At 46.6% G+C, this 18953-nt stretch overlaps 1 protein-coding gene across 1 annotated transcript; it reads right to left on the bottom strand.

Moving 5' to 3' along the window:
- Nucleotides 1-286: 286 nt before the first annotated feature.
- Nucleotides 287-17622, bottom strand: CPLX4 (complexin 4). Its single transcript, XM_090285077.1, has 3 exons — nt 17328-17622; nt 12559-12646; nt 287-547 (listed from the first exon to the last, which is right to left on the bottom strand). Exons 1-3 carry the CDS (start codon nt 17492-17494, stop codon nt 320-322), a joined length of 483 nt encoding a protein of 160 aa, XP_090141203.1. The 5' UTR covers nt 17495-17622; the 3' UTR covers nt 287-319.
- Nucleotides 17623-18953: the final 1331 nt, after the last annotated feature.

Here is an 18953-nt window from a genome sequence, read left to right as displayed (position 1 = left end):
AAATCCTATTTGCTTTTGTTTCTTTTTGGCTATCCTGGACGTCTTAAGTAGATACGTGTTCTGCATCGTTCACAGCAGAAATCCCACGCTTAGCCACATTTATAACAAAAAGGAAAGTATCGTTTTCTGCTGCCAGGTGCTAGCTAAACATTCTACCGGGACCAGTTAGGACATCAAGGTGTTGTGAATGTGTTTGTAGAGTTTTGTCATCGTGGTTTTTCTGACCCCGTTCACTACATTGAAGTATGTGCTGCTCAAAAGCATTCCTTAAGACAGTGGTCCCCTCTGCCTCGGCCCCTCGTCCACCCTTGCTCACCCCTCACATCACAGAGCACTTCTGCTCCGCCGTCTGCTTGATTCCTGTGAAGGTGGCCTGGGCCTTTTCTTTTATGGTATCCAAATCCATGTTCTGAAGATTCTGTAACTGCCCAAGAATAGAATCCTTATCTTCTTCCTCTTCTTGGTCTTCATCTACCATTTTCTGGAGATCTTCAGGCAGCTCCACGTCATCTCCGGCCATATGGATTTGGTTCTCATCCATTTCACTCTATGCAGAAAAACAAATGCAGAGATGGAGAGACCACTCCAGAACAGACAGACAGACAGACAGACATTCACAGCAGCAGGAAAATAAAGGTCTGTTGAGGAATGAGGGGAATGGTGTGCTTGTCTGGGCCTGGGAGCCGTTGTGGAGGCTGGAGGTCCTGGGGGGGACACCCCTCTTTCAGTGCACTTGGGTGGATCAGAACCTCTAGCACAGTGGTTTTCAGAGCGTGGTCCCTGGTCCCAGCAGCCTCAGCATCATCTAGGAACATGTTAGAAAGACAAATTTTCAGCGCCCCCCCACCCTAGACCTACTGAACCAGACACCCTCAGTGGGGCCCAGCAACCTGTGTTTTAAGAAGCCCTCCCTGTTATGCTGACGATACCGTTTGAGGGCTGGCATCTATCCGCCGCCGCGGGCTGAGCCCTCGCTGATCTGATTCTGCAGGGTGGGGTTTGCTTTCATGGTGGCCTGACAGTGCGCCACCATTTTAGTCACCACTCTTGAGTAGCAACTTTTGCTTAACTCTTGCCCCTCTGTCCCTTCTCGACTGGGGCCCCTCATGGATGCACAGTCATGTGAACTTGACTCTCCACCTGTAAAGTGGGTCTGCAAGGGCCTTTCCCGTCTGAGCCATCCAAGGCTCCATACTTCTTTAGCAGATCCTTGGAGAAGCTGGAGGCCTCTCCACAGACCCCCTTGTGTTTGTGTCTCTGGGCAGAGTAACGAAACAGCTGGAGGGCAGACTTCTGATGCAGAGAAGACGACATCTCATGCTGGTCCTGCTGAAGACCCCTGACAAGGTCCACTCCCAGCGCCAACCCCCCCCCCCCCCCCCCAGGTCAGGGAAGCCTCTCCTGCACTTGGTCAAAGCGCTTAATGGATTATTTTGTTCCTCCTCAAACTGTTGTGGGGATTAATTAGGTAGTTAATCCCCAGGGGCTCTCAGCCAATCCTCCCTGTCTATTTATTTTTTTATTTACCTGCCCTAGAGCTTGTCTTCCTTGAGATCACCTGCCCCAGTTGGCAGTTTCAAAGGGAGGAGAGGAAGTAGGACGGCAGCCTGGCGAGTCCCAGGTCAAGGGGATGCGGGATACCTGCCTTCCCTTATGCAGATGAAACGCCATGTGCCTGATTTGAAAAGGCATTCCTGGGAATTCTGACACGTCCCCCTCCCCCTCCCCCTCTAGTTGGTGGTAGGGTCTCTGGGCTGTCACCAGGGCCTCAGAGGGAGTAGGGCCAGGCGGGGTGGGGGTGCACCTGGTAATGGTGACTCCTGCGTGCGTGGTCAGCCCCAGCAGAAGGCTTGCTCTCTCTGTACGTCACCTCTGGCTTGCGAATGGCCCCATTTTTGCTGAGTAGGCTCAGCTTTCCTAGCAACCGGGGCCCATTTATTTCCTGTTTGTTACTAGGCCCTCAATTCTGGGAGAAAGCCCCCTAGAGGGCCCTGCTTCCCCTAGCCCTTGTCAGGCCCGTTCTCGAGTTTGTGGGGCCCAGAGGAGGCGTACTGATGGAGGTCCTGGCTCACCACCTGGTCCTCGTTTTCCCAGTCCCTGGCCCCGTCTCTCCCTGGGAACGTGGCCCGTGTGGTTCTCAGGTGCCCTGCCCTGCTCTTCAGCCCTAGCAATGCTCAGGCCAGCAGCTCAGTGCATCCTCAGGATGACAGACAAGGTGCAGAGGCCCGGGCTGGCCCCGAGTGCATCAGGCAGAAGATTCGGGGTCCTGGGCAGCCAGAGTGCGGTCTAGGAGAGGCGTGTGGGCTCTGTGGGGGCCTGTCCCTCTGGCCCGGCAGCCTTCTCACCCCCTGTGAAGGAGGGTACGTAGCCTGAGGAGGGGGCCCAAGTTGTCAGTCTCAAGCAGCAGTGGGTGTGGTCAGTGCTGCGGCCAGAGTCCTGTATGCACTATCCTTCCAGAAGGACAAGGTGACTGACCGCCCGTCAGCAGCACAGTTGCTTCTGGTGGTGACTCTATACCGGAACCCGGTTCCCTGGCCACAGCCTGGGCTGTGCACAGCTAGTGACTCAGGGTAGGACTGGGCCAGTGAGCAGCTAGAGGACACAATGAAGTGCTCTGGAACCCAACCTGCACCCCTGGCCGCGTCAGCCCTGGGTCCTCACCGAGTGAGCTAGCTCAGACCGAAGACAGGCCAGGGGCCAGGGTGCCATTTGTGTACAGAAAGCTGCAGCGGATGCAGATGCAGATGCAGATGACGGTCCTGCAGAGAGGGCCCATGACACTGGGAAGATCATGGGGTTTGCAGTCAGGAGACCTGGCTCGAGCCTCTATCTGTCATTTGCCCATTGCATGACCTTGAGCAAGTCCCCTTGCACTTCTGGTGCCCAGTGGGGGTGGCGCCCTCAGAGTTTTGCTGAGCAGTCTGAATGAGACGTTGTAAAAACAGATTTGTAAACTTCTAAGTCTGGGACAGACCGTGCCTGCGGTTATTAATATTTTAGTGGAAGAAGGGCAGCGTGGGGCCAAGGTCCCTGCTGAGAGGGTCCCTGGGATAAAGAAGGCATGGACAGTGAGACAGAGGGTGGGGGATATCGGCCCTGAAGAGAGAGATCTGGGACAGAGCGAGCAATTAAGCAGCCTGAGTGGGATTTGTGCAGAGGGCCCTGGGTAGCCGCCTCCTCCGCTTAATGAGCTGCCCTGCGGAGGGAACTCTGTCTACAATCCAGACAATGAGTGTCTTGTCCAGTCTTTCTGCTGCCCACTGGCAGGCCTTAGGGTGGGAGACCAGGGACATTTTTGTCACCGTTCACACATCCAGGAAAGGCAGTAATGCCTCATTATACCCACCACGTGTAACTGCAATGACAGCCAAAGTGAGTCAGCTCCAGGGAGCGAAGGTTTGGTGCTGAGAACCAAGGCATGATGAAGGAAGGAAGGGAGGGAGGGAGAGAGGGAGGGAACCTGCACACAATTAGGGGGCTTATAGGCTACACTGTATTCTTAGAAGTTCTGTTTCAGAGGTCTTCTCATTTCTAGAAATCTTATCAATTTGGGATATTGTTTTAATACAGTTAAGAGCTAATTATTTTTATGCCAGCTGACCAGACTCAGTTTTAATCTCTTGGTTTTTAACTCAATTTATACTCTTAATCACCAGTGCTGAATGCCCCATTATTTAAATAGCCCCATATCCTGCCCTTCTTATTCTCTGTGACTGATTTCTGACTTTTCACTGAAGGGTAAGCAGGACCCTGAATCCAGACTTTTTACCCCCTGGATCTTGATAAACTGGCCTTCACCTTGTGGCCAAGTTGAGATACGATGACAAACTATTGTAGATGGTTATATAGCCAGGTGGTCAGGGGACGAGAACCCAGCACGGCCACCAGGTTTAGCAGAAAAACAGCCAGTGGGGGCCGAGAGGGTTGGGGTCTTATCTTGCCCTGCCATTTACAGGCTGTGCGACCTTAGGAAGTCACTTTCTCTCTCTCAGCTGGGGTTCTTGTCTACGAAGGGGACATACTACCTGCCCACCTTCCAGGGTAGGTGTGCCGATGGACTGAGAGAGCTAAGAAGCATGTATTAAATTCCTGCTGTGCTGCGGCAGGTCCAGGACTCTTTCTTCCCTTCCTCGCATCCCCTTAGGACATTCAGCCCAAAGGGCACGTGAGGAGAAGGAGCGAACTGAACTGGGGCCAGATGGGGAGGGAAGGAACAGAGGGCCCCTGGCTGGGCCTCTGATGGCCTCCCCACCAGGCCACAAGACACAGCTGCTCAGTCCTGCAGACCAGCCAGACCCCAGAGCTCCTCATTTGAAGGAGAAAGGCAAAGAGAGGCTCGCAGAATCATATCTTTTTTTAAGAGGTGAATTTTAAATTCAATTCTAATGGAGCTTTCCCCGTGATACTTTGAAAGACAGTTCTATTGATAGACTGTCTCTGTCTTCATCTTTATTCAGACTGAATGATGCCCTTAATACAGCAGACAAACACCAGGTGTAACTAAATCATGGAGCTCAGCAGGGGGCATGACATTATTTTTCAATGACTAACCTAGATTGACAATGCCATTAATAGGATTAGGGTTCATTATCGAGCTGTTTTCGCTTATTAATTTGGCTTGACTTACATATACGTTTTGAATTGGCTAGGAAGAGGGGCACCTTTGTTTTTAAACAGAATCTTGTGGCTTTAATTATAACATACTACTTCCTCTAGTTGAAGAAAAGTGACATCTTAATTATAATGGCAAGGAGCCTTTGCATTTTATACAAAATTATAATTTTGTATTATGTTACAATGTCAAATTCAGACTTGTTCTTTTCATGAAAATTTATTTTAATATAATTCTCATGGCAGACAGAGTCTTTCTACTGTTTTTGATACTTTGTTCTTTGGGTGTGGTTTCTTTTTTTTCCTTTTCTGCAATAACATCGCCATTCAGCAAACGTTTTACACAGGTGCGTGCGCGTAACTTCTACATTCCAGGCACCATATGAGGCACTGAACACAAAGGTGAAAAACAGAGCCCCTTTTCTGTTAAGGAGCGCCCAGTCTAGAGGGTGACACTATTCTGGCTGGCAATGACATAAGAGACATGTACTTGGGTATTTACAGGAATAAGGAGGAGGGCGGGGAGAGGGAGGTCATGGAAGGTTCTGGAAGATCTGGCACTAGACCAAAGTCTTACAGGAGGGAAAGGGACCACAGGGAGCCATGGGTAGGGAACAAACAGGAAGAAGGGGCAGGTAGTGGCAAGAGGAGAGGCTGGGAGGACAGGAGCCACATCATGGTGTACGGGCCAAGGGGTTTGCACTTCATCCCAGAAAGTCATGGCAAGTTTGTTTGTTTGTTTAAATAACAGGAGAGGAACAGGATCAGATTTGCATTTTGGAACCTCACTTTGCCATTTTAAGGGGAGCAAGACTCCAAGTCGGAAGCTACTGAAGAGCTGGTGTAATAAAAGAGGTGACAGCAATGGGGCCTGTACTCGGGGAGAGGGTTGGGAATTATTTAGGAGGTGAAATTCGGGTGACTTGGTGATTTGCCGCAGAAGGAGGGAAGAGCCAAGGGTGACTTCCAGTTTCCAGCCTGCAGGAAGGGCTGGCCAGGAGGAAGGCAACAGGAAGGGCAGGCTTAAGGGATAAGGAAGGACTCTCTTCTGGACATGAGGTTTGAGGAGCCCCAAGGAGAGGGGATGTTTGGGGAGAAGGTGTGAGCTGGAGGTCAGCACATCCACACACAGGTAGGTGGTAGCAGAAAGCAACAGCAAGGTGTAGCCATCCGAGGGAGCACCCTGGAATATTCCACAATTTGGGGCAGACCGGGGGAGGGTAACCCATGAGGAAGACAGAGAAGAAACAGTTGGAGGAGAATGAGAACCAGAGGGTGGTGTCCAGAAGCTGAGGACAGAGAAGGCTCGGGGAGGGAGCAGGGACCGGTGCTTAACGAAACGAGGAGGGACCAGAAATAATGGGATGATCTGGCCGAGCATCAGAAGGGAGAAGTTTCAGCAGAGCAGAGGCTACCAGTCCTTTATGGGAGACACTCAGAAAGGCATGTTTACTCAGAAAGTGCTGTTAGTTTGTTTTCGTTGAGAGAGATTCAACTTTTTTATAAAGGAGAGGCCAACAGAGAGAAAAACCCAAAAATACAGGATTAATGGAATGGGACCCTGTCTGATATGAGCATCATGGCTTCCTGTAACATCGGAGGTCCTTGAATTACTAGCGATACGAAAACCAGAGGAAATCTACAGAGGGGAAGTGCACGTGGACATGATGTCACTAGGTGCTTCAGATTACTGCCACTTGATCACTGCACTTATTTGACTGCTTACCTCATCACTGCAGTGGTCAGCAAAAGACATGGTTGTGACAAGTGGCATTGTCACCGGCAGTAAACAAGCACCTTGGAGAGGGGGCCTTTTACAGTGTGTCTGCCGGGCGAGGACCCGCACTACTCCTGCTCGCAGCCCAGGCGTCCTTTCCCCAGTCAGCCATCAGGCGAGGACAGCCAGTTTCATGGAAAACACCAGCCGAATAATTTATTTAGAAAATTGAGTTCTGAGTCTCAAATGTGACACTGTTATCCTCATTAGACCTGACAGCTCCCAGGAAGACATTTTCCTCCAATATGCTCTCCATTGGGCCTGGGTAAAGGGGAGGGCGTGGGACCACCTCCTGCTAGCTATGCATCCCCAGGCGTGACCCTGGGGAATTGTGGGCAAGGTGCCCAGGTCGTCGCTCATTAGCTGGAGGACATGTTGAGTGTGTCCAGCTCCCTGGACTGTTAACTATTAGTGTGGTGGCTTGCCCAACATGGACTTTATAAGATGGTGCAGGGCTAAGAATTCTGCAAACTCTGAGGGAGGGGAAGGATGTTATTAGGAGCCCAAGAAGGCCCTGGTGACCCTTTCCTTCTGCCCAGAGCCATTTTTTTTTTCTTTTTGTTAGACAGTTGTGTTCAGTTCTCATGTTTATCACGTTGGGTGGAGAGACACAGGTGAGGGGGGTGTGGGGGAAATAGGGCATGAAAAAGGACCGGGAGAATAAGGAGGCTCGAGAGCCCGTTTGTCAAACTTTGTGATCTTGGGGAAGTCCCTTAATTTACATAAATTCAGTGATTGCGCACTGAGTGTGGACCTATGTCATGTGCTTTTCTGTAGACAAAAAAGAAGTTCAATAAGCAGAGAACTAATACTCAGACACTGGGGTCAAGGAGCCAAAGTGCCGTGGTGGCTCCGGAACCCACCCACACCTGTGCGAGAGGCTTAGCAAGGCGGAGGAGGGGGTCTCTGTGGGCTCCCCAGGTGACCCTGCCTGGCCCAAAGGTCATCCCTAATTGTTAATGACAATACCATGTTTCTACAATGTCTTTTGATGACCATTTTTAAAAACACTCATCATGCTGTACATTTTAGCCCTAAGGCCTATTTATCTTCTAACTGGAAGCCTGTCCTTTTGACCTTCTTCACCCATTTTTCCTGCCCCTCCCACTTGCCTCTGGCAACCACCAGTTTGTTCTCTTCTCCTATGAGTTTTTTTTTTAAAGATTCTACATATGAGTGAAATGATACAGTATTTGTCTTTCTCTGACTTATGTCATTTAGCGTAATGCCTTCAAGGTTCATTCATATTGTCGCAAGTGGCAGGATTTCCCTCTTTTTAATGGTCCAATAATATTCCATTGTATATATTCCACAACAACCATTTTTTAAAATTCTAATAGTATATTTATTAATTATTATATTATTTTTTATATGAACAACTGTAAACATACTTTTTCTCCACCTTTTATAATGTGGAAAAATCTATAACTTAATCTTCAGTAGTCAATTAAAAAACAGAGGAAGAGGTGAAATTAATTTTAATATACATTGATCCTTGAAGACCATGAAGTTGAAAATCCACCTATAACTTTTGGCTCCCACAAAATCAATCCTCCCTTAATAGCAGTGTGAGATTGGTTCCAGGAACACACACCCTTCCCCTTTACCAAAATCCATGGATGATCAAGCTCCCTATAAAAAATGTCATAGAACAATGTATACAGTTTGTTTTTCACACTAACAACAACCATTTTTAATTGCAGTAATCAGGTAAGTAACCAATTAAGTCCAATAATCAAGATGCCAGCCCAGGACTTCCGGCCAAGATGCAGGCCTAGACAGACACGCTGTGTCTCCCTCCACAACTAAGAAGAAATACAACTACCTCAAAACTAAAGACAACTGGAAGTTCCAGAAAATTGAGCTGCATGGAAGTCCAACACACAAAGATATAAAGAAGAAATACTCATCCAGACAGGTAGGAGGGGTGGAGCTGGGGTGGAGAGGATGCGGTGTGGTGGTGGCAGCAGCAGCGGCAGCAGCAGGCTGGTAGAAAGTGCAGTCACACATTTTAAAAAGCCAGGAGGGACACCTGGGGAGCACTCCCAGCACTAGACCAGACCATGCAGCTCACTGTCCCAGCAATGGGGAAAATCAAGCCTCATTGCTTCTGACTGTGCAAACCAGTGGGGGTTGGGGTGGAAGCAGAAATTGCCAGTCTCTCAGCAGAGTCAGCTTGTTTAAAGGGCCCCCATGGGCCTAGATATCCACAGACCCACCCACTCTGGGAACAACGGCCAGGGTAACCACTAGAGAGGTGCCAGTCCCATATGGAAGTGGGAGAAGTGCCTGGAAAAGGGCAAGTGCTGAGCAAGTGGTATTGTTCCCTCTCCGACCCTTCCCCCACACACAGCACCACAATGTGGTGAAATGGGTCGCCCTGCACTGACGCATACCTAAGGCTCCGCCCCTCACAATGTAACAGGTGTGACAGGTTTATGTAAGACACAGAGGCAAACAAACACAGGAGCATGTCAGGATGAGGAGACAGAGAAGTATGGCCCAAACAGGGAATGGATCAAGGTTCCAGTGGGAGAACTAAGCGATGAGGAGATAGCTAACCTAACAAACTAGGAGATAGCTAGCCTGACAGATGTAGAGTTCAGAACACTGGTGATAAAGATGCTCACAGACTTGACAGAATATTCTTAAGTATGGCAAATGCATAAGGGAAGAAGCAAAAGCTATGCTAAATGAAACGAAGGAAAATTCACATAAAACTAATGGTGAAGAGAAGGAAACTGGGGTTCAAATTAAGACCTGGAACATAAGGAAGATAATAACAGCCCACCAGTACAAAATGAGGAAACAAGAATTGAAAAAAGTGAGGAGAGGTTCAGGAACTTTTGGGACAACTTTAAACATGCCAACATCTGAATTATATGGGTGCCAGAAGAAGAGGAAAAGCAAGAAATAAAAAGCTTATGTGAAAAAATAATGAAGGAAAACTTCCCAAATTTGGTGAAGGAAATAGACATACAAGTCCAGGAAGCATAGAGAGTTCCAAACAAGCTAGACCCAAAGAGGACCACACCAAGACACATCATAATTAAACTGCCAAAGTTTCAAGATAAAGAGAGAATCTTAAAAGCAGCAAGAGAAAAGCAGAGAGTTACCTACAAAGGGGTGCCTATAGGACTATCAGCTGATTTCTCAAAAGAAACTTTGCAGTCTAGAAGGGACTGGCAAAAAGTATTCAATGTGATGAAAAGCAAAAACCTACTCTATCCAGCAAAGTTATCATTTAGAATGGAAGGGCAGATGAAGTGCTTTCCAGACAAGGTAAAGCTAAAAGAGTTCATCATCACCAAGCCATTATTATATGAAATATTAAAGGGACTTATTTAAGAAAAAGAGGGTCAAAAGTATGAACACTAAAATGACAACAGACTCACAACTTTCAACAACTGAATCTAAAAAATAAAAACAAGATCCAACTAAGCAAACCAGAATAGGAACAGAATTGTAGGTATAGGGATCATTTGGAGGGTTATCAGCTGGGAGGAGGAAAGGGAAGAAATGGGGAAATGGTGCAGGGACTAAGAAGCATAATTATTTGATTCAAAACAGACAGGGGGAAGTTAAGAATAATATAGAAAAGGGTGAAGCCAAAGAACTTATATGCACGACCCATGGACACGAACTAAGGAGGGTGGGATTGCTGGAGGGAAGGTGGGTACTGGGAAGAGGGGAGCAAAGGGAAAAAAATTTGGACTATTGTAACAACATAATCAATAAAATATACTTTTAAAAAAGATGCCAGCCCATGAGGGAGATGTATGTAGTGACGTGGGCATTTGCTGTCTGTCTCCAGCCTAGCAGGTGGCCCAGGCCTCTGTCCCTCCTCTGCTGCTGCAAGACTGTAACACTGGCAGGTCAGCCCCTCATTCCTTTCCCTTCGACTCACTGGACACACGGCCACGGTGTTGAGCTTTACCAATCACCTGGTGCCCGTGGGCACTGCCTGGCCTTCCAGGGCCTCCGTGCCCCTTATGGGAACAAATAGGAAATGAGAACCTACCACGTTAATTTCCATCGTGGTTTTGGATGGCACTCTGAAGGGTTCTTCTGCATAGTCAGAGGGAGACTTACCAGTTACACACAGTTCCCTAACCGGGAGCCCCTCCAGATGATGCACTTGAGCCACTGTGCGAATCAAAGCATGGCATTCAAGGCCCGGGCCATGACTCTCCCCACGGCCGTCATTTCCCCAAAGCCACCTCCTCTCAATGCTGCGCACCCCAATTCCACAATCCCTCCCAGTCATTTCCAGACCCTCGCCATCCTCGCTGCTGTGGAGACAGCTAAAGCCGCTGTCCTGGCTGATGCCCCCTCCCAGCCTGTCCCCACCCAGGTCCCTCTCAGGAGCTGCCACCTGCTGCTTTGTGACAGCTTCTCCTAGAAGGGTCCACCAGGCTCTTCCAGGCTTGCTAGCACAGCAACCACTTTAGAATAAAATGCGCACCTCGAAGAGAGGACTCCCACTATCTCCTACAACCCAGGGTCCCCGCATAAGAACTACAAACAGTCACAGCCAGGGCGCATTTCCCTGGGGCTCCCTGCGCCCGCTGCGACGGGGGACGCCAGGGGGCGCGAGGGGCCTGGAATCCGGTCCCCGCAAGCTGCCTCCGCGGTGCGCCCCTCACCAAGCCAGCGCCAGGCTTGGACAGGAGTGGCCGAACCGCAAAACTGCACAGACGGGAAGCTGTCGCCGAGGTCTGATCGCGGGGCCGGGGGATGCGGCTGCACCCCAGCGCCCCTTTCTAGCCTCGGAAGCTGTTGAAGGCCCGCTGCACCCAGAGCCCCCACCGGGCGGGTGTGTGTGGGGGAACAGGAAACCGGTGACAGCCACGGGAGGCAGCGGACACGCCCCAGGCGGGGGCTGGACGTCGTGCCCAAGATGCGGCGTTGAGGTCGGGGCGTGGGCCACATCTGGGGATAACTGAGCAAAGTGGAACGTGATGGGTCATATTCTCCCCAAAATGTTTATTTTGTACGGTGTACTTCCTATTCATTACCGTTTTATGGTAGTGTGCGTTGGATCAGAACTCCCATGTGCTTTAGACAGCTGTATTATTCGTATTTTTAGTATTTTCTACACCACGGGCATATTCTCCAAGCGTCGTGCGTAGAATCCATTCTTACAAAACGTGGCTGCAACATAGCAGCCGCCCAGGACGCCCCCACCTGACAGCAGACTCTGCAGTGCAGGATGAAGGGACGCTCTCCTGTTTATTCGGATTGTGTTTGGGATTCAGTTTGCGACTCAGGTCTGCGGTCAAGCCCTCAGACGGCACAGAAGAAGGAACAGTGGCGTGTCTGCCTGCTGGGGGTGGCATTCTGCGACACTTCACGGGCACAGTGAGCAGTACAGCTTGTCCCCAAGGTCTTTGTGCAGTTTCAAGCCACGAGGAACTCCAAACTGCACTGAAACCTTTGGGGCGCCTGGACTATTCAGGGTAGAGAGAGCAGAGACCTTGGGGCCCAAAGGAGCAGTGTTCACATCGTTTTGTGTGTCACTCCTAAGTTCCAGTCCCAGCTGTCACTCAATAGCTGTGGGTTTTTACAAAGTTATTTAACCCACCCTGGGCTGAAAGTGGCGTTAGTTTCTTAGATGAACTCGAAGATCCCTTTCAGGGACCAGGAAAAGATCAGGAGGGGTCTCGTATGCATGATGCCTTTGAAACTGTACAGAGAAGGGGGTAAATTATGCAATGAAAGATCCCGAGCTCCATTGTCCACCATTTGATGACTTTGTCATGGTCGCTTCCCCTCCCAGCCCCCAGCTGGCTTCACGAAGCAGCGCCCTATGCAGACATGGTCACTTCTGCTCCCCAGGGCCTGCCCCTCTCCAGGGAAGACATGCATTTCATGGCTGTAATTCTGGCCTCTTCCCACAGCCTCTGTAGGAGAGGCTCTTGTCCCGAAGGACAGCTGGGCTCAGAGACGTGGGAATTATCTTCCTGCTGCTCAGCCTGGGGATGTTCACCCCTGAGGATCTGGAGGTGAACAAGACCACTGGCTCACGGTAAAGGAAGCAAACGATCCAAAGGTCAGGTCTTTGAGGTTCAGGGACCTCGAGTTGTTGCATTTTTAACCCATGTCACTGCGCTCCATTTTTTAATTGTGTAAGAAGTGGCTGGATAATTACTGTGTTAAGCATGGCTCACCTTTGGCAGTCTGTACTTGTCTCTGAGGTGAACTCTGAGGCATGCCCTCTCTGCCTTCTTTTGTGTAAATGCAGCATCTCTTTCCATCCTGAAAGCAAAAGAAGAAAGGATCAAAAGACACAGAAAGCTGAGGACTTCTGGGCCCCTGCTCAGAGGAAGGACCTCACACCGGTCTACACCTTCTGAAGTTGCCAAAGACCTGGGGGTTAGAGCGTGGAGCTACGTTTCTAACAACCTGTGAGTGATTTCTTCAGCCAGCTAAAACATGCAGAGCTGGGGGTGCTTTGGGGGCACGTGGTATTTCGGGATGTAACAGAGAGCCGTTTTTCTTCCCTGTCACTCCTGTCTGGGGAGTCCTTTCCCTGTTTGAAAGGGGGCACCCCAAAGAAAGTGGGGTAGGTTGTGAAGTGCTCTAGGGACCCTTAACTGAACTTGTAATCATGCTGGTTTCAAATAAACTCCCTTGTTTATGATCCCGACAGAAGCAGGCACTCCTGGGGGTGTCTACAAAGTTCCCAATACTGCCCCCACCCACGGAAGTGCATCACTGGGGACTGAATTTACACATACCGCCCTGCCCTCTGGCTGGACTGGACTGGGCCAAGATAGCCAAATGAAACCTTTTCTCTGGGAATTGGGACTGAGGAAGACAGAGACTCTCAGGGTGGCTGGGGCTGTGACAGGTGGACGTGGCGGCCATCGGCTGCCATTTTTCCAGGGGCCATGTGGTTGGGGTGATAGGCAGAGGAGTGAGCTCACTGCTGAGAAAGAAGATCAGCCCAGCCATGTGGAGACGGAAGTGATGGCCAAGGGTGGAAGAGGGGCTCGTGGCTTTGCAACAGCTCTCTGGTTTAGGCCCCAGTGAGGCCTGATGGGATTTCTTTCTGCTCATGGGTTTGGTGAAGCATCTTTGCATGAAGCATTATTTGCATTAAGATAACCCCTCTGTTTTCATTTTCAGGTGGCTAAACCGGTTTCTATTCTTGACTGCAAGCTTTGAAATCATCTTAACCACGACAAGGAAGGCTGGCTGAAGGCAGGGCTGGACGGGAAGCACCCACATGAAATTGTTCATCCCCAGGCCCTGGGCTCCGGCACTCCCTGAACTATCTGCCCGCCACAGAATGCCAGGCCTGGACTAGGCAGGAGGGAACACTGGGTTCAGCCTGCTAGTTTTGGAGAGGGAAATAGAGTAAGTGACTTACCCATGACATCAATGACCTGTGGCATGGGCAGAAGCAAGTGTTTTTTTTTTTTTTTTTCCCCTCCCAATATTTTATTATGAAAAATTTCAAACATACAGAAAAGTTAAAGGAATTTTACAGTGAAACCCAGATGCTCACCCTCTAGATCCTATAGTAAGCATCTTACTAGATGTGTTTTATCATATATTTATCTCCCTCTAACCATGCATTTATCCACCTTATTTTTGATTCATTTCAAAGTTATAAAAATCAGTACTCTTTCCCCCAAACACTTTAATATGCACACCACCAATTACAGTTATATATTTGTTTTATCTATCAATTATCTATATCTATCTATCGATCTATTGATCTATCCATCTCTATCATCTTGTCCTATCGGTTCTATTTCTGTGTGACCCAAACACCTATTAAGAAAGAAAAAACATTATTGTCACCTGAGTACATTCCCTCATCCCCATTCCCAAACAACGCCTATTACTCAGTCCTAGAGCCAGCCACGGTCTTGTCTCCATCATAGATTGGTTTCACCTGTTCTAGGACTTCACACAAAGGCAGCCATGAACTATGCAGCCTTTTGTATAAGGCTCCTTTCGCTCAGTGTAAAAAGCTTTTGAGATTTAGCCAGGTTTTTAATTTATCAGTGGTTAGTTCCTTTTTATTACTGAGTATATTCTACTGTATGGATATATCACGTTTGTTTATTCATTCTGCTGTTGATGGACACCTGGGCCATTTCCTGTTCTGGGCGACTGTGAATGAAGCTGCTATGAACACTTTTGTACAAGTCTTTTTGTGAACATGTGTATTCACTTCTCCTAGGTAATATCTAGGCATGGAATTACGAAGCAATAGGGTAATTTGGCTGATAAAATGTTGTTTTATCAGAAATTGTCAAACCTTTTCCAAAGTGGTTATACTGTCTTACATTTCATTAACCAGAAGAATTCTAGTTATTCACATTCAGGCTCGTTGGTATGTATGTATGGTACCTGCATGTGATTTTAATTTTCCTTTCTATGATGACTAATGATATTGTGTTTTTTTTCAGGTACTAATTGGCCATTTGTAACACCTTTGTGAAGTATATGTTCAACTCTTTCCCTCATTTTTTTCCTTTTATTATTGAGTTGTAGAAATTCTTTATATATTCTTGAGCCCAGTCCTTTGTAGGTATGTTTTACAATTATTTTCTCTGTGTCTTGCCTATTTATTTTCTTAATGGCGTCTTCTGATGCACAGGTTACTTTTGCTAACATCTAATTTGTCATTTAAAAACCTTGTGGTTATTGCTTTTAGAGTCATGTTTAAGAAATCTTGGCCTACTTCCAAGTTGCAAAAATATTCTATGCTTTTCTTAAGTGCTTTGTAATTTTAGCTTTTATGTTTTGGCCTGGGATACATATCAGAGTTCAAGTTACAAATGGAACTGTAGCAATTGTTGTATGATAGCTAACGTAAAGGGATGGTTTAATATAAGTGAGAGGCATGGAGGGATGAACAGATTGTTGTTTTATTTAGACCTTTCTAAATATTCTATTTAGGTGTAGACCTCTTTCAGTATTACTGTTATCAGTAGTGAAAAGCTCAGAACATAGAAGTAAAATAAAAATAAATGCAATAGAGTACGTTGTTAAGTAGATTTTGATTTACAACGAGTGGAGTCAATCCCACTATTTCTCTAAAATGAGGAGGGCAAGTTTAGAAGGCTTCTGTTTGCTAGTATTCATTTTAATGATTATAGATACCATGATGTCTATAGCTCTCTCTACATGTAACTTGTGATGAATCATTTTAATGCCTACTTCTTTATGTTCTATTCTTGGTGATGTAGCTCTTGCCACGGGGAAGCAGGCTGGCTCCATTGTCTTGCTATTATTTCTTATATTAGGTGACTACATGGATTTATAATACACAACACATACACACACACACACAAATGAGTAGTTGGCAAACAATTGCATCCACTGATTGACCATACCATTTGGGTGTTTGGGTCTTTGATCTGTCCAGAAATAAAATTAAGGGAAACCAGGACATTAGTTAATCAAACAGATGTTATATCTGCCAACAAATTCATTGCTTAGACATATTAAATATTTTATAGGATCAGGTACATAATCTAAATTTCTGACCATTTTCTTTTTATAAGCCCACTTGAGCTGAGAACATTTGGTGCCATTGTTCTACTTCTGTTCCTTCATTATACTTGTTTTTTAATGTGCCATAGGCAAAACTAGCTAATGTTCAAGGAATGCTACTCCACCTCCCCCGCCCCGCCAAGTATTACCTTAGCAATGACATCCTTTTTGCAGGTATTTACTTTTTTAAACTGACTTTCATTTACTGTAGAGCCAAGCATAATACCACTCTAGGTAGTTACTAAGCCATTCTTTCTTTCAGAGAAAATACAATAGATAAGGTTTCCATTAAATGTAGGCCTTTGTACTTTCTTAGTTTCCTCCAGTCATTGACCTTTTCACTTATAATCATCTTAGCAATAACTTAGGCAATTATTATGTACTTGATCGTTAGCAAATAGCCATGGTGGCAAAATGGTTTTTCTTTTGTAACATATAATGAACATTAACCTCATGGTTGATGTTTCAATTCTTAGTTGATTACTTAAAGAATCTTAAATTAATTCTACCTTGAACTTAAAAATTACATATAGTTGCACTTATTTAAAGATCAGTCTTTAGCAGTGAAAAACTTATTGATATTCACACTCCATAATACCCAACTAAAATGTTACTAGTATTTTATTTTTATTACATTTTCTATAGCCAGGAGAACGTCCTTATTTTTTGGAGGTATATGGCTGAAGTATTCAGGGGTGAAGTATGATGAGGACAATAACTTACTTTAGAAGTGGTCCTATCCATCAATCGATCTACCTGTCATCTATCCAACTAACCTGCCTATAAGCAAATATGTAAAATACCAGAAAGTGGTCGGTTTCATCTGATCGTAGATCTCAATAATCTGAACCATCTGCCTATATATGGGTATTTATTATACTGTTCTATTTTTATGTGTCTTTAACATTTTCATAATACACAGTCACAAAGTCTTTGAGAAGCTAAGTCATATTGTGCTTTCTAGGCTTCCTTTTTTCCTTTTCTTTCCCATGGGAGGTCAGGAAGGCTGCATGAGATATTCTTTAAGGCCCCCATCCAGGTGCCAACTCTAAACTCTCACGATGTGAAAGCTTTCTACTCACCAGGTGGGTGAATTTCAGAAAAACTGTAAAGACAGGCACACAATTTTTCATCTGAATAGTTAAATTGAGGTCAGTTAAGATGTGCCCATCTTAGAGAGTGTTAAGCTGCCGTAAAAACGACATAGAGATTTACTTACTGTTCTTCATTTCTATCTTACAGGCAGAACACAGTAATGCTGGTGCTACAGAACTGTTCCCTTTAGCAGAGTGAACAGGTGAGAGGCAAACAGCACAAGCAAAGGCATCAAAGAGCAAAGACAAAGGAACTGGGGAGCTGGTGAAGGTAAGGCCGGCATGAGTTTCTCTTTGCTCTTAAAAGCAATAAAGTTGCGTGTACTCACTTCTCCTCAATCACTTGCTTCTGATATTCCTCATATTCCTCTCTAGTCATCCCTTGGGCTGCGGCAGGATCCGAGGCCCCGCCTTCTTCTTTTTTGTCTTCAGACCCGCCACCAAATCCTAAATTCTTTACCTGGTTACTTATCATAGTTTTCATAAAGAAAGCCATTGGTTCTGCCCCAGGAAAAGAAAACCAAAACCCAGACAAAATCAGAAGAAGAAGAAGAAGAAAAGACAAAATCTCCAAATATCCTCAATGACAGCCACGCATTTAGGAGCACAGGACTTTGCACAGCCTGGTCTCTTCAAGGGCGTGCTGGCAGAGCGGAGCGGTTTGCGGGCTGTAAGCTGGATTAGAGAGGCGGGCGAGCTTGTGGGCAGAGGCAGATGGTGCAGATTACTGAGCCGTACAATCAGATGAAACCGACCGCTTTCTGAATTCATACACTGAGCTAATTTCAGATCCCCGTTCTCTCCGACTCCCTCCCCACCCATTTCTAAAATTTAAATTATAAGCACAGCAGGGCTTCTGCTTCAATTAAATTCATCACAGCTGACATTATATGGCTATAGTGGAATTTCCAAATTTCCAGCCCTAGAGCATAATATCCTGTTGAAATCTGAGTCCAATGAGACTCAAAATCCAAAATGCTTCATTAAGCAAAAATAATCCTTCGATCTATCATTTTATCCCATTGGACTTGTAAGGCCAATGCAAGGATTTGCCTTTGGCTTGCTTGGGTTCTGTCCTGCTTCCGTGGTTACCATGTCCCTTACATAAATGCCCAAGGGGGGCAAGTCCAAAGGGAGGGCCGGCTGCTCCGTAATTTCCATCTGGAAGGTTGTGCCAGCCTTCTGCACCGAAATGTTACACTTCTACCTGGAAGGGATGCTCCGGACACTCTCAGCGTTCTCATCCAGAGAGGAAGAACATATGTGGGTCACGTCATCAGTGTGTAACGGGCTACCTATTCCTCTTGCAGAAAGTCCAGTTCCTGGGTGCTCTCTTTAAGCTCGGTGGTGTACTTGGAGAAAACCGTTGTCAATGGTCTGTCACTCACCAGATTCTCAATGATCATGGTGCTCCTCCGGTCAAGGGAGGAACAGTATGGCTAAGACTTTAATCTACACTAGTATCTTTCTCATTAAAGCATTCCAAAGCCGGCCTGAGAGGGTGTGGGCTATCTGTAACTTATGCTTATTCTTTTGTCCATAGACATGAGCCCTCCCAGGAAACAGAACACCGTCCTTCAGGTTGCACAGGACTATATAATCAGGATTTTTGCTTAAAATGCTTGTTCTATTTATTTAAGATATCTTAAATAAATTGCTAACCTATTTAAAAATGTTACTAAAATGGTCTTTTTTTTTTACTCAGAATATTTTAAGCTATAGGTCTGCCTGTAGTTTATACTCTTTTATTATCAATCTTTTTAATTTTAATTTAATTTTATTGATTATGCTATTAGTTGCCCCAATTCCCTGCCCCCCTCCCCCTTTACCTCCTTCACTCAGCAACCCCCACTCCTTCAGGCAGTCCTCACACCTTTGTTTATGTCCATGGGTCATGCATATAGGTTCTTGGGCTGCTCCATTTCCTGTACTGTACTTGACATCCCTACGGCTAT

This window comes from Furipterus horrens, unplaced genomic scaffold (genome assembly GCF_987537825.1).
Source record: "Furipterus horrens unplaced genomic scaffold, mFurHor1.1.pri manual_scaffold_8, whole genome shotgun sequence".
NCBI lineage: Eukaryota > Metazoa > Chordata > Mammalia > Chiroptera > Furipteridae > Furipterus > Furipterus horrens.
Note: the sequence above shows the minus strand (reverse complement) of the source record. Positions and strands in the feature narration are given on the sequence as shown.